The sequence below is a fragment of the Prionailurus viverrinus genome, chromosome D1 (genome assembly GCF_022837055.1).
Source record: "Prionailurus viverrinus isolate Anna chromosome D1, UM_Priviv_1.0, whole genome shotgun sequence".
Classification (NCBI taxonomy): Eukaryota; Metazoa; Chordata; class Mammalia; order Carnivora; family Felidae; genus Prionailurus; species Prionailurus viverrinus.
This window is the reverse complement of record NC_062570.1, coordinates 6,945,755-6,958,968: the sequence shown is the minus strand read 5'-3', so window position 1 is coordinate 6,958,968 and position 13,214 is coordinate 6,945,755. Positions and strand designations below refer to the sequence as shown.

The following is a 13,214-nucleotide window of genomic DNA, read 5'->3' as shown; positions in this document are numbered from 1 at the left end:
ATTTTCTTGATGTTGTCAAAGAATCAGCTTTTTATTTAATTAATTGTTCTCTTTTGTTTTTCTGTTTTCAATTCCAGTGATTTCTTTACTTCCACTTGCTTCAAAGAGTTTGGTTTTGCTTTTCTCGTTTCTTGAGGTGGAAGCTAAGGTTACTGATGTGAGACTTTTCATCCTTCCTAGTATGGGCAGTTGATGCTATAAAAATTGCCCTTTCCATATAACTTTAGCTGCATTCTACAAATTTTGACATCTTGTATTTTTTTTTTCATTTTCATCCAGTTCTAAGTATACTTTGATGTCCTTGAAGACTTTTCTTTTGACCCATGAATTCAGAAGTGTGTTATTTATTTTCACAAAAGTACTATTGTGGTAGGGTCCCCTCCCTAAGGGGAGAAAAAAAGGGAGAGAAAACTTCAAGGTAACCTGGCTATCCGCCTGCGTGACAACATCCCTCATGACCTTGTAAACGGAGACTACTTAATCAGACTACATGTTAATCTGTTACCTACCATATATGGGTAGACAAAGAAATAGAAAATGTATTTTAAAAAACTATGTCATGAGGGGCGCCTGGGTGGCTCAGCCAGTTAAGCGTCCGACTTCGGTTCAGGTCATGATCTCACAGTCTGTGAGACTGAGCTCCACATCAGGCTCTGTGCTGAGAGCTCAGAGCCTGGACTGCTTTGGATTCTGTGTCTCCCTCTCTCTGACCCTCCCCTGTTCATGCTCTGTCTCTCTCTGTCTCAAAAATAAAACGTTAAAAAAAAATTAAAACAAAACAAAACTATGCCATGTGACGTTGAGTGCTCAGTTCTTTGGGTAGGAACCCAACTGAGTGGTGCTGGCACAAATAAAGTTCCTTCCTGGATAAAAAGCTTCCGTGTTTGGGACACCTGGGTTGAGCATCTGACTTCAGCTCAGGTCACGATCTCATGGTTGGTTCATGGGTTCAGGCCCTGCGTCAGGCTCTGTGCTGGCAGCTCAGAGCCTGGAGCCGCTTCTGATTCTGTGTCTCCCTGTCTCCCCGTCCCCCGCGCGTGAGCTCTCTCTCGTTCTCTCTCTCTCTCTCAAAAATAAATAAACGTTAGAAAAAATTAAAGAAAAAAGCCTCGGTGTCACGACTCTGCGAGACTCCTGAGGAAACAGGGTACTATGGTAGAATATAAAAAGACAGGAACAAATTTAGAAGGGGAGACCAGAACACAGCAGTGGCATTAAGTTGAGACCTGCAGGATGAGAAGAAACCAGCCATACAAAGGGTAGCCTCTAACAAGAGGAGGACAGGTCATGAGGCAAGAAAGGGCTTGCACTCTCGAAACAGTGAGAGATGATCCGTAGCAGTGTCAGAAGGAAATACTAGAACTCTTATTTTTTAAATTAAAAGTAATTACAAATAAAAAATTAAGCTTTATTGATGTAGAAATCAATAACGGCCATTTGGGAAGAGAGCTTTGGCAGCTTCTTATAAAACTAAACAAAGTTTTACCATATGATCCAGCAATCATACTTTTTGGTATTTACTGAAATGAGCTGGAAACCTATCTGCACAAAGATGTTTATGGCAGCTTTATTCATAACTGTCAAAGCCTGGAAGCAATCAAGGTGTCCTTCAGTAAATGAATGGAAAATTACAGTGTGGCACATGCAGCCAATGGAATATTATTCAGCGCTAAAAAGAAGTAAGCTATCAAGCCATGGGGTGGCACGGAGGAACCTTAAATGCATATTACTAAGTGAAATAAGCCAGTGTGAGAAGACTATGTACTATGACTACATGATACCAACTACATCACATTCTGGAAAAGGCAAACCTAGAGAGACTGTAAAAAGATCACTGGTTGCTGGGGATCAGTGGGAAGGGAAGGATGAACTGATAGAGCACGGAGGATTTCTACGGCAGTGAAACTATTCTATGTGACACTATAATGGTAAATACCCCTCATTACACACTTGTCACAATCTATTGAACGGACGACACCAGGAGTGATCCCAATGTCAAGTGTGAATGCCAGGTGACAGGAGGCGTCAGTGTGGGTGTGTGGACTGAAACAAATGTGCCACTCTGATGCAGGAAGTTGACAAGAGCAGAAGCCGTGCCTGTGTGTGAGGGCTCGCGCAGACTCTGTACTTCCTGCTCAATTTTGCGATGAATCTGAAATGGCTCTAAAAAAATGCAGTCTGTTTTTTAAAAAGTGTCTGGAGACCACTGGGTTAGAGAATCTGAATGAGGGCCACTGCAGCCAGAACACAGAGATCAGAAGGACGGGGGCAGGCTTTTGGTTACGGTCAGAGAGGCAGGCAGAGCTACCCCACACTTCCAAGGCCGAGCAAAGGGGGAGTCGACGTTTCTTGCTAGTTTTACAGGAAAGCCACGAAAAGTTTTAACGTTTCTTCCTTCCTACCCCATTAGAAAACCTGCCCTCTTCCTTGGGACAATCCCAGAGCTCTTCCTTTGGAAACACTTATTCTCAGAAAACATAATCCATTTTCCTGTGTATTCACACACTCTCTCTGCATGAAATCCTTCCGATTACATTTAGGTATACTCTAGTTACTCTCCTCTCTAGCAGGACCCCTTTCCCTTCACCTCACAACCAAAGCTTCGGAAACCGTCGTTTTGCTAATCCATTTCCTCACTTGTCACTCAAGCTCTCACACCAGTCTGTTACAGGATTGAACACCATCAACCAACTGACTCTAGTTGCCATTTACAGAACGAATCACCCATAACAGCAGACAGACATTCTTTTCAAATGCATATGGAGCATTCATCACATTAGACTTTATCCTGGGCCCATGAAAGAAGTCATAATAATTATAAATATGTTATAAGAAGTATGTTCTCTGACAATAATGTAATTAGACTAAAAACCATAAAAGGGAAAATGAAATAAAAAATAGGAAAGTACCCCCAAATAATTGGAAATTAAATAACACACTTCTAAATAATCCACAGGTCAAAGAAGAACTTTCAAGAAAAACAAACCTTGAACTGAAGACAAATGAAAATGTAATAATGCCAAAATGCGTGAGATGTGACAAAGCAGTGTTTAGAGAAAAATTTATATTATATTAAATACACATATTAGGAAAGAAGCTCTCAAACCAATGATGCAAGCTTCTACGTTAAGAAACTAGAGAACAAATTAAACCCAAAATAAACATAAGGGAAGAATAATACCAGAAATCAATAATGAAAGAGGCAATACCAAATCAAGCCTACATACATTAAAAGGACAACAAGGTAATAATGTTTAAGAACAACTTTATGCTCCTGCATTAAACAACTTAAAGTGTACAAATTCTTACACAAGTTATTAAAGCTAACAAAAAAAGAAATAAACTAAATATTCCCATATCTGTTAAAGAAATTGAATTCATAGTTAAAAATCACCTTCCAAAAATAACCTTCAAATTCAATCTAGTAATATGTAAAAAGAATAATACATCATGCCCTAGGAGGGTATGTCCCAAGAATGCAAGGTTGACTTAACTTTTGTATACCAAAAAACACTATTGTCAGCGTTAAAGCAACCCATGGAATGGGAGAAAATAGTTGCAAACCATATATCTGACAATCAGGGGTTAACATCCAGAATATGTAAAGAATTCCTACATTTCAACAACAAGATAACAAGCTGATTAAAAACTGGACAAAGGAGGAACCTGGGTGGCTCAGTTGGTTAAGCATCCGACTTTGGCTCAGGTCAAGATCTCACCGTTCCTGAGGTCAAGCCCCACGTCAGGTGAGCTTAAGCCCAGCACTGACAGTGCGGAGCCCATGTGGAATTCTCTCTCTGCCCCTCACTCTCTCCCTCCCTCCGTCCCACTCTCTGCCCCTTGTGGGATTCTCGGTCTCTGCCCCTTGCTCACTCACGCCCTTTCTCTCTCTCTCTCTCACTCACTCAAAAACATATAAATAAATAGACACACAGATACATAGAATAAAAACTGGACAGAAGACAGGAATAGATACTTTTCCAAAGATGATGTGCAAATGGCCAATAAGTACATGTTAAAGTCATTAGAGAAGAGTCATTAGAGAAATGCAAATCAAAATCACAACGAGACACCACTTCATACGCATTCACATTAGGAGGACTACTATCAAAACAAGAAAAAGAACAAGTGTTGGTAGTAAGAGTGTGGAGACACTGGGAACGCTTGTGATTGTGGATCTGTAAAACGATGCAGCCCTTGAGGAAAAGTTTTGTGGTTCCTCAATAAATTAAACACGGAGTTACCATATAATGCAGTAATTCTACTTCTGGATAAATACACAAAAGAACTGAAACAAAGGACTCAGGCAGCTCTTCCTACCCAAGGGTCCTGTTCTGTCCCTGTGCTTTAATAAAATCACCTTTGTGCCACCCTCCCCCCAAAAATAAAGGACTCAAAGAGCTATTTGTACACTCATGTTCATAACAGCATTATTCACAACAGCCAAAAGGTAGAAACCACTCAAATGCTCAATGACAGATGAATACATAAACAAAATGTAGTATATACACACAGTAGAATATTACTCAGCCTTAAAAAGGAAGTAAGTTGTGAGACACACTACGACATGGATGAACCTTGAAGACACGAGTGAAATGGGCCATTGACAAGAGGACAAACACTGTATGATTTCACTTACACGAGGCGGCCAGGGTGGTCAAACTTACAGATACAGAAAGCAGAATGGTTGCCAAGGGCTGCAGGAGTGAGTTTCAGTTTGGGAAGATGAGAAAAGTGTTGGAAATGGAAGGTGATGGTTGCACAACAATGTGGATATAATACGTAACACCACTGAACTGTACACTTAACAATGGTTAAGACGGTAAATTTTATGTCATGTACGTTTCATCATTTGAAAAAATCATACTGAAGCTCTTCGTCAATAGGATACAGCAGAAAAAAATAAATAAAAGTCACACAGCTCAGAAATGAATGGAAAAAACACAGATACAGGACTGCCTAAAGACAAAACCCCACGGAAGCTAAAAAAGAACTCCTAGATCTAATAAGTGATTTTAGCAAGGTCCCAGGACACAAGATTAATACACTAAAATCAGTTGTACTTCTGTATGATAGTAATGAACAATACAGAAGTTGAAAATTTTAACATTATACAATATATAAACTATTGCTATATAAACCTAATAAAAATATACAAATCCTGTATGCTGATAATCATAAAACATTGACTTCTTTACATCAAAAAAGACCTATTACAATGAGCACTGGGTGTTGTATATAAGTGATAAACCACTAAATTCTACTTTTGAAATCAATACTAACGCTATGTATTAACTAACAACAACACTACAACACTAACAACAACAACTACAACAACAAAAACAAAGACCTAAACAAAGAAATACATCATGTTCATGGATTAGAAGACTCTACATGGTTAAGAAGTCTATTCTTCCTTAATTGTTCAGTAGAGTCCGTGCAATCCCTACCAAAATCCCAGCAGGGTTTTTTGTAGAAATCAACAAACTGATTCCAAACTTTGTATGAAAATGCTGGATGGCTTCAGGCCATCTTCTCATCTCCTCAAAACTCTCCCTCTAAAAAGTCTCATCCCTAACCATGGGCTCCATCAACATCACTATTAAAGATGGGTTCTGAACATAAACTTCACTTCTTGAGCAAAGTCCTCATTAGAGAAGCAAGTTCTCATCAGAGGAGGGAGCTAACTAGAAAAACAATTCAACCAAGGGGCAGATAGTGAGAAGTGAAAGTAGTATGCTTAAAAATAAAAAGAGCGTTTCAGAGAACATGCCAGATGATGGAACCATACTTAGGATGCTACAGAAAGGACCACCTTTGTTTCAGTGAGACCTGTGGTTACATGTAATAATCTAACCCTCTGAATACTTAGGATGGACCACTTTGGTCATAGAGAGGTGTCACAGTATCCTGGATATCACTAGCCTATTCTCTATATGACTTGTTGAGGGTCGGATTTGGGACACAGCCTCCCTTATGTCCAGAACAAGAGAGGCCCCAGATGACATCTAAGAAATTAATACAGCAGCTCAGAAGGCTTTCCTTCATGTGGGAACAGTAGAGTATAATGCAGAGCACTGATCAGGTCATGGTTTTACCATCCACATTTATCTCATTTTGAAACGAGAAACTGACAACAAATAATACAGACAAACATCTTTTCAGGTAGTCAGCAAAATTTATCTCGAATACTTACAATGAAAAATACCGAGCTTTTAGATTTTCAGAGGTGGTTGTATTAGACGACTCTGACATGGCTTAGAGTGGCTTCACTAAAGCCAAATCCCATTCTCACCCACTGAACCCACTCAGCAATGAAAATGCTCCACCTCTGAAATCAATAAACTCAAATGTTTCAGTCTCTGACCCTAACTTCCTTCCTTTGTGGTCTCTACTAACTTTCACCTACAGGCTGTCAAAAACACTCGATTCCTCCCTGGCACCCACTCTCCTTATCTTGTAGTCATTGGGGCCTGTACATCCTGTGCTATTCGTGATGTGCGCTACCTTACAAGTGACCTGCTACAAGCCTAATCCAGTGGATTCTTATGTGTTTTATCATTTCCACCACACTTAAAACGTCATCCCCCTTCCAACCTGAAACTCTGTTGCTTTCACTTCTACAACACCTCTCCCTACTGGTTTTCTTCTTTGTACTTCAATCATGGTGGGGTTTGGGTGTCACTGATCTGTGAAGTCACGGCTTCCAAACATATCTATGTCATAGTGTGTTAGAATTTTTGGTTTACTTGGTTTTTTCCTGCCACTGGCCTGTCAAGTTCTTGAGGAAAGGTATGGCTTCTTTCAATTCTGTAACTCCTTATCTATGATAGAGACAATAACTTCGGAAGTCCTTAAAAAATGAAACTAGGTGTTGGATTCTGTAATCATTTCATTTTACCAGGATACTGTTAAACGGCCAGGTCATTTGGGGGATACAGATTCTGACCAGCCTTTTAGTGACATTTCATTTCACAGAAAAAATTCAAAAATAACAAACTTCAAAACATACCTAGCCACTGTTGCTGAGTTATTTCACACCAGTATTTTCTCACTGAAAGAATATCCTTGAGCAGTATGTTGCTGCAGTCGGCTCCATAAACAGTACCATTAAACGAATCTTTCACCGTATCCATGATGTAATTCAAGAGTTCTTGACATTTTAGTCTGGGTGCTCCTATTTAAAAATAAACAAGCAAGTAAATAAAAACGTATAAATCTTAAGACAAATAAGAACACCTGGAAGTACAACTATATAAATAATTCCATGTGGGAAATTACTATTAATCTCTTTCTCACAGAGCAGGGAGCAGCAAACTATGGCCCATGGGCAAAATGCAGCCAGCTGCCCGTTTTGGGAAATAAAGCTTTACGGGGCCACAGCCACATCCATTCATTTCTGCATTGTCTACAGCTACTTTTATGCCACAACAGCAGAGCTCAATAACTGAGACAGACTAGAGAGCCTAAAAAGTCAAAAACGTTTACAGTCTGGTCCCTTGACAAAAGAAGTTTGCTGATCTCTAGGGGAATATATAGCAAAAACAATCATTCATCCTATCCTTAATAATTCACAACTTCTGGAATTAGACCTAAAATGATCCAACGTTTCTTGGTACTTTTTAAAAAGAACGAATTCATTAGAATAACTTGAGATTGTAAGGAAGATATTTACACTAAAAATCAAATTACTTTCAAATCCTACAACAGCATGTATGGCATGTAAGTATGTAAGGCAGTAATATTTCCTCTTTTATTTACTAGAGGTCCCAAAAATTCAGTACTAAAGGATATACTCTTAACAAAAGGATATTTAAAAACTGTTTCCTATTTTCAGCAAATCACACTGATGTTGCGGCTAAAATTTTATCCTATTTCAACATTAACAATCTTAAAACCACACATTAACATTTTTTTGTTATAAGCTATCAGCAGGTCGCAAATCATACGTATCTGATCATATTCTAGTTCAGCATTTTCATATGGTGACAACCATCAAACTACGGTAAATAAATACACACTGACATAATCGGAGTACTATTTTCACTTGTGGCCTATATTACAATTTTAGGCATCTCTGGCCAATCATGAAATGCACAATCCCACGATCCTCTGCTTTAACACCCTGTGTATCTTTCTCTTATGGTCCTTGTATCATTTTCTTATCCATAACGTCTGTTGTAACACTCCTAAGGAATTAATTAATCTCTATATTGCAACACAACCCAGTAACTGTCCTAAATAGTGTTTGCTTAGTAAACATTTATTAACTGCATAAATTTATGTCAGGATGAAGTCACATTTCCCTATGGTCTTAGTCCCAACATATTTCCTTCCTCTGCCAAATGTGAGAAAGGCCTCAAGTATTATGCTGACACTCTTTTCTAAAAAAATCTGCCTCCAGAGGACAACTAAGTTAGCTGAAAAGGATTTAAGGAACCTCATAGAACTTAACATTTTACAAATGTGCTTTGTGCAGAAGCAGATAAATGCCTACATAAAAAAATGAACAAATGCTTATTGGTTCCTTCCCAAATGTGTTTTTTCAATCTGTTTCTTTCGTCACACTTTGAATACCAGTGCTAACTAAGTCTGGCAAAGTCTGCACATGTGTTTCAATTCCTATCAATTCTCTCACCTCTTTGAAAAACACAAAGAAGTGAGAAGACATAATAGTAACACCCTACCTTTGTTCTGAGGTTAAAGACATTTAAGTTACAAAGTTAAACCTGAAACTGGGGAACCTGGGTGGCTCAATGAGTTAAGCATCAGACTTCAGATCAGGTCTTGATCTCAGGGCACATGAGGTCACGAGTTCGAGCTCCGCATAAGGCTCTGTGGTGACAGCTCGGAACCTGGGGCCTGTTTCAGATTCTGTGACTTCCTCTCTCTCTCTACCCCTCCCTCACTCAACCCCCCCATCTCTCCCCTTCAAAAATAAATAAACTTTTAAAAAAAATTCAAAGTTAAACCTGAAAGAAAAGGAAGCTTCAAATGAAAACAACCACTTTTCAACCATTTAAATGATCTTATATTGATAATTTTATCTACTCTTTCCTGTAAACAAAATATTGATACTTTCACACATTTTCAAATGTGATGTCCACTGTTAATTTTGTGACTAAAGGTCTTTTCACTCTAATGAAAAATTACATGCTGCAAACTTTTCTGAGGGGTTACAAATGGGCTTGGGTATCATTCTCTCCTTACTCTCTAAGTACAGATTAAAATCTATTAAGAACCCAATGTCAGTAGCCAAGAAATCAAATTTTAATAAATGCAGGGCTATCCTACAGGGCAAAAGCAGGTGCAGAGTATTTCAGTGTAGCTTTCCTCTGTCCATGCTGGAGTCCCTGACATGGGCTTGCCCCTATCCACACAACTGGCATCTCAGAGCTGGAAAAATAAATTTCTCCTAAACCACCACTTTTTAGACTCAAGTCTCATACCACCATTCTAAAATATCATTTGCTAGCCATCTGTATCCTTCTACTTAATAACGTTTACCAACACTGGCCTTTTCTGATTCTTTTTATTTTACTAAGTTCCTTATTTTAACTCCAAGATAGCCTACAGTGTCATATTTCTTTCAGGTGTCCAATATACAGTGACTCAATGGCTTTTCTGATTCTTAAACTAAACTTGGTATCGCAAAGCCACATTTTTTAAAATTTATTTTTGTTTTCAGTTTACATCCAAATTAGTTAGCACATAGTGCAACGATTTAGGAGATTCCTTAGTGCCCTTTAACCCATTTAGCCCATCCCCCCTCCCACAACCCCTCCAGTAACCCTCAGTTTGTTCTCCATATTTATGAGTCTCTTCTGTTTTGTCCCCCTCCCTGTTTTTATATTATTTTTGTTTCCCTTCCCTTATGCTCATCTGTTTTGTCTCTTCAAGTCCTCATATGAGTGAAGTCGTATGATTTTTGTCTTTCTCTGACTAATTTCACTTAGCATAATACCCTCTAGTTCCATCCACAGTGTTGCAAATGGCAAGATTTCATTCTTTTTGATTGCTGAGTAATACTCCATTGTGTATGTGTGTGTGTGTGTGTGTGTGTGTGTGTATATATATATATATATATATATATATATATATACACACACACCACATCTTCTTTATCCATTCATCCTTCGTTGGACATTTGGGCTCTTTTCATACTTTGGCTATTGTTGATAGTGCTGCGTAAACACTGGGGTGCACGTGTCCCTTCGAAACAGCACACCTGTATCCCTTAGATAAATGCATAGTAGTGCAACTGCTGGGTCGTAGGGTAGTTCTATTTTCAGTTTTTTAAGGAACCTCCATTCTGTTTTCCAGAGTGGCTGCACCAGCTTGCATTCCCAACAAAGCCACATCTTTGAAGAGTGAACAGAGTTTAAGCCCAAGAGTCTGTACACAAACATTTCTGCTTCTAGTTTTCAGGATTGTATGAAGCCCATTTCTTTACATGAGCCTACAAGGATCCTGTGTTTTGATCCAAAAATATGAACTCTTTAAAGCATCCACCGCATCAGTTCAAAATGGAAATATGTGGCTCAACAGAAGCAAAAAAATCAGTTATTTTCTTTTTTAATCAATAGAAGGCACAGTTATAGTTACAAGGGTGGGTTTTGACTGCCAAGAAAGCCACTGTGATCTCAAAATGAGTTACAAGTATAGAATAAAAGATATACGAGTCCTGCACTGCTCTGTACCAATCAGAACATACCTATAATTGAGTCCCACACTTTGAGATAGAATTAAATTGAAGAAAATTCAGAAGAGACTGACACAAATACTAGGTCATACGAGCTGAAGGAAGTTTATCTGTTTAGCTTAGAGAAAAAGCCTCAGAGAAAATGTCATGGCTAACTTCAAATACCTCAAAGGATACCATTTTGAAAAAATTTATTGGGATGTGTCTTTATTACCTGAGAAGGCAGAAGCAACAAATAACAAAGGGAGACAAGTTTTTACTACTATTAAAGCTATTCAAAGATAGCAAAAAAAAAGCCTCAAAAGGTTATGTTCATCATTAAGGCCACCTAAGTGCTAAGAACAAATAGAGGGGGTCCAAGAAGAAGAATGGGCAGCTGGAATAGTAATTTTTAATCTTTGAATCCAGGCACTACCATTCCATGCTTGCATAAATTCATCCAAATAGTTAAATCTATAGTATTAAAAACCACGATATGTACTAGAGATTAGAGTTAGCATCAACTATTACCTCAACACATTCCAACCAGACTCAGGCCACAGTAACTCTTAACAAACCAGCTCGTTACAACTAACAACAGCACTTACTTTTATTTGCACATTTGATGAAGTATTTGACCAGACTACTAATTTCTTGCATCTTTTTCTGCCTGGTGGCTTGTGTTGAGGCGGATACACCTGCTTTTGCTGTTCTCAGACATTCTGTTTCTTTTTGAACATATTTCTGTAAAAATCTTCAAGAAAACAAAGTAGAATCTCAGAAAACTCATTAAATGCTTAAATTATTACAACAGTTCAGGGCGCCTGGGTGGCTAAGTTGGTTGGACGGCTGACTGCGGCTTGGGTCATGATCTCATAGCTCGTGAATTCGAGCCCCACATCGGGCTCTGTGCTGACAGCTCAGAGCCTAGAGCCCGCTTCGGATTCTATGTCTCCAACTCTCTCTGCGCATGCCCCCCACCACCCCCCCCCTCGCCACTCACACTGTCTCTCTCAAAAATAAACATTAAAAAAAAAAATTATTGCAACAATTCTAAAAAGTCCTTATGCCATTATACAGAGAACAAGCCACAATGTGCCATCAATGTACCAGCTAAATAAAACAATTTTCTCTTTCAAGGCCTAAGCCCCACCACACCCGCTTAAAGTCTGGTCTGGATCTGGAGCCTCCGTGATTTTCTATTGCTTTCCTGCTTGCTTTCTCACCTTATTATTAAAAGCTTACAATGGTTTTAGGGCTCTTGATTCTTTATTGCCTGTTATTCTGTACAACCCACACCTCTCCTAAGCAGTTGGTAACACTTCTACCTTTGGAATAAAGGCGGCCTAGAAAATATTCATGATTAGCTGAAAGTGCCAAGTGCATCTCTGACCTATCTGAACAGTTTACGCAAAAGTCATCTTTAGATAATAACTATAGTTGTGGTATTTGAAATAAACTAACCAGAGGAAGAGAAGCATGCATTTTTCATGTTATCTGCATTGAAATCTGTAAGTCATTCCAGTACCAAATACACAGTAAAAATAAAAGTGTTCTTTCTAAATACTAACAACTTCCTTGACTGAAAATGTTGTTTCATGTTTCCCAGTATTCTCTTTTAATTTAAAATATTTCACTCATGTGCCCTAAGTCTTACGATCTATTTCTAGTTACAGACTTCACAGTTAAAAATTACATTTTAATGTAAAAAAGCATCAATTCTGTCTGCCATTCCAGTCCACTAATCAATTCTGTCTTTCCAATGCCTGAATCCTGAATTTTGTTTGTTATTGTTAAAATTTAACATATGGCAGTTACTTAGAGCAATATAGATGTAAAAATAACAGGGGTGCGGGTGGGACTCAGTCAGCTGAACATCCGGCCCTTGGTTTCAGCTCAGGTCATGATCTCACAGTTCGTGGGTTCAAGCCTGGTATCAAACTCCACAAGCACTAACAGTGCGAAGCCTGCCTGGAATTCTCTCCCTCTCCCTTTCTCTCTGTCCCTCACCCTCCTGCGTGCTCTCTCTCTTTCTCTCAAAATAAATAAACAAGCTTTAAAAGATGCAAAAATAATAAAGTACTTTTTATAACTTAATTTTATTCTCGAATTAGAAATAAAGACTTTTGAACTAACTAGTATGAAAGGAATTTTCTCTAATCTTTTCATTCATTCATTCATTCATTCATTCATTCATTCATTTATTTATTTTCTTGAGAGCGAAAGCACCAAGTAGGAAACAGCAAAGAAAGAGGATTTCACCAAAGTCAAAAATCAACTAAATCTGCATAGCGCAGAGCCTGACATGGGGCTCAAATTCATGAAGTGTGAGATCATGACCTGAGCTGAAACCGAGAAACAGACGCTCGACATACTGAGCCACCCAGGCACCCCAGAATTTTCTCTAATCTTGAGTGAGATATGTCTAACACCTTTTATTGATCAAATGACTTAAAAAATGTAACTTTTTCTACATGAACATCCTTTAAAACTTATGTTTCAGATGAATATTAAGCAGCAATTTTATATACAA

The 13,214-nt window shown here is 38.5% G+C and overlaps 1 protein-coding gene across 16 annotated transcripts in view; it reads right to left on the bottom strand.

Moving 5' to 3' along the window:
• Positions 1-13,214, bottom strand: part of ATM (ATM serine/threonine kinase) — a 132,239-nt gene that overhangs the window by 112,065 nt on the left and 6,960 nt on the right. For all 16 annotated transcript variants that reach the window (XR_007156155.1, XR_007156156.1, XR_007156157.1 and 13 more), the window contains 2 exons: positions 11,290-11,435; positions 7,013-7,177 (listed from right to left, as the gene is read on the bottom strand). Coding sequence is in view for 11 of the 16 variants with exons in the window: in XM_047877193.1 (XP_047733149.1) it covers positions 7,013-7,177; positions 11,290-11,435 (311 nt within the window). In the remaining 5 variants the exon portion in view is untranslated. The remainder of the gene's footprint in view (positions 1-7,012; positions 7,178-11,289; positions 11,436-13,214) is intronic.